The sequence below is a fragment of the Penaeus monodon genome, unplaced genomic scaffold, assembly GCF_015228065.2.
Source record: "Penaeus monodon isolate SGIC_2016 unplaced genomic scaffold, NSTDA_Pmon_1 PmonScaffold_7223, whole genome shotgun sequence".
Classification (NCBI taxonomy): Eukaryota; Metazoa; Arthropoda; class Malacostraca; order Decapoda; family Penaeidae; genus Penaeus; species Penaeus monodon.
The window spans coordinates 12,501-13,443 of NW_023662354.1; the positions used below are offsets into that span (position 1 = coordinate 12,501).

A 943-nucleotide genomic window follows, 5' to 3' on the forward strand; every position below is an offset into this window, starting at 1 on the left:
GCCCCCAAAAGGGAGAAGGGTGGGAAAAAATTTTTTTTTAAAATTTTTAAAGGTTTTTTTTGGGTTTTTCTAAAAGGGACAAAAAAATTTTTTTTTAAGAGGATTGAAAAGGGGGGTTTTAAAAAATTTTTTAAACCCCGGGTTGTTTGGAAAATGCGGGTAAATTTCCCCCCTTTTTTAAAAAAAAACCCCCAAAAAAGGGGGTTTGGGGGAAATTTTGGGGAAAACCCCCCCAAGGGGGGGAAAAGGGGGGGAAAAAACCCAAGGGAGGGGGGGGGGGTTTTCCCAGGGTTTTTTACCCCCAAAACCCCCCAAAAATTTGGGGGGGGGGGGAAAAAAAAAAAAAAAAAAAATTAAAAAACCTTTTTTTTTTTTTTTTTTTTTTTTTTTTTTTTTTTTTTTTTTTTTTTTTTTTTTTTTTTTTTTTTTTTTTTTTTTTTTTTTTTTTTTTTTTTAACCTTTTTTTTTGGGGGGGGGTTTTTTTTTTTTCTGACGGTAGGGCGATGCCAGAGTCAGGGGACCATAAATCTTGGGACAGAGATACCCTTGGGGCCACTGCCATCTACCGCGCCCACACCTACAGAGCGACCCAGCGAGAGTGAAGAAAGCCGCGCTGGATGAAAGATTTTGTGTTTCTGAGAATTTTTTTTCAATTATGGTATTTTTGTTTGAAAGAATTTTGTTTGTTCCTGAGGACTAATTTTATGAAAATTTTCTGTATTTTGTTTCATGTTTAGGTATGTCAGAGCAGACGGGTCGTCTGCTTGATAGGGGGATAGTGCTACGCCAGTGGGTCTTTGTCTCTGTGCAAAACATGTGTTAACATAAAAAAGATGACCTGGAATGTGTTAACATAAAGGGGGACCTGGGCAAACATGACGCAACTGGCTGTGAGCGGAGGAGCGGAGGAACAAGCCAGGAACGCAGTTGGGTGCTGCTCCTG

General features: G+C 39.1%; 1 protein-coding gene across 1 annotated transcript in view; it reads right to left on the reverse strand.

Moving 5' to 3' along the window:
- LOC119571630 (U1 small nuclear ribonucleoprotein C-like) overlaps positions 1 to 562 on the reverse strand; it is a 990-nt gene extending 428 nt beyond the window's left edge. The window contains exon 1 of the mRNA XM_037918846.1: positions 495 to 562. Coding sequence (XP_037774774.1) covers positions 495 to 562 — 68 coding nt within the window. The remainder of the gene's footprint in view (positions 1 to 494) is intronic.
- Positions 563 to 943: the final 381 nt, after the last annotated feature.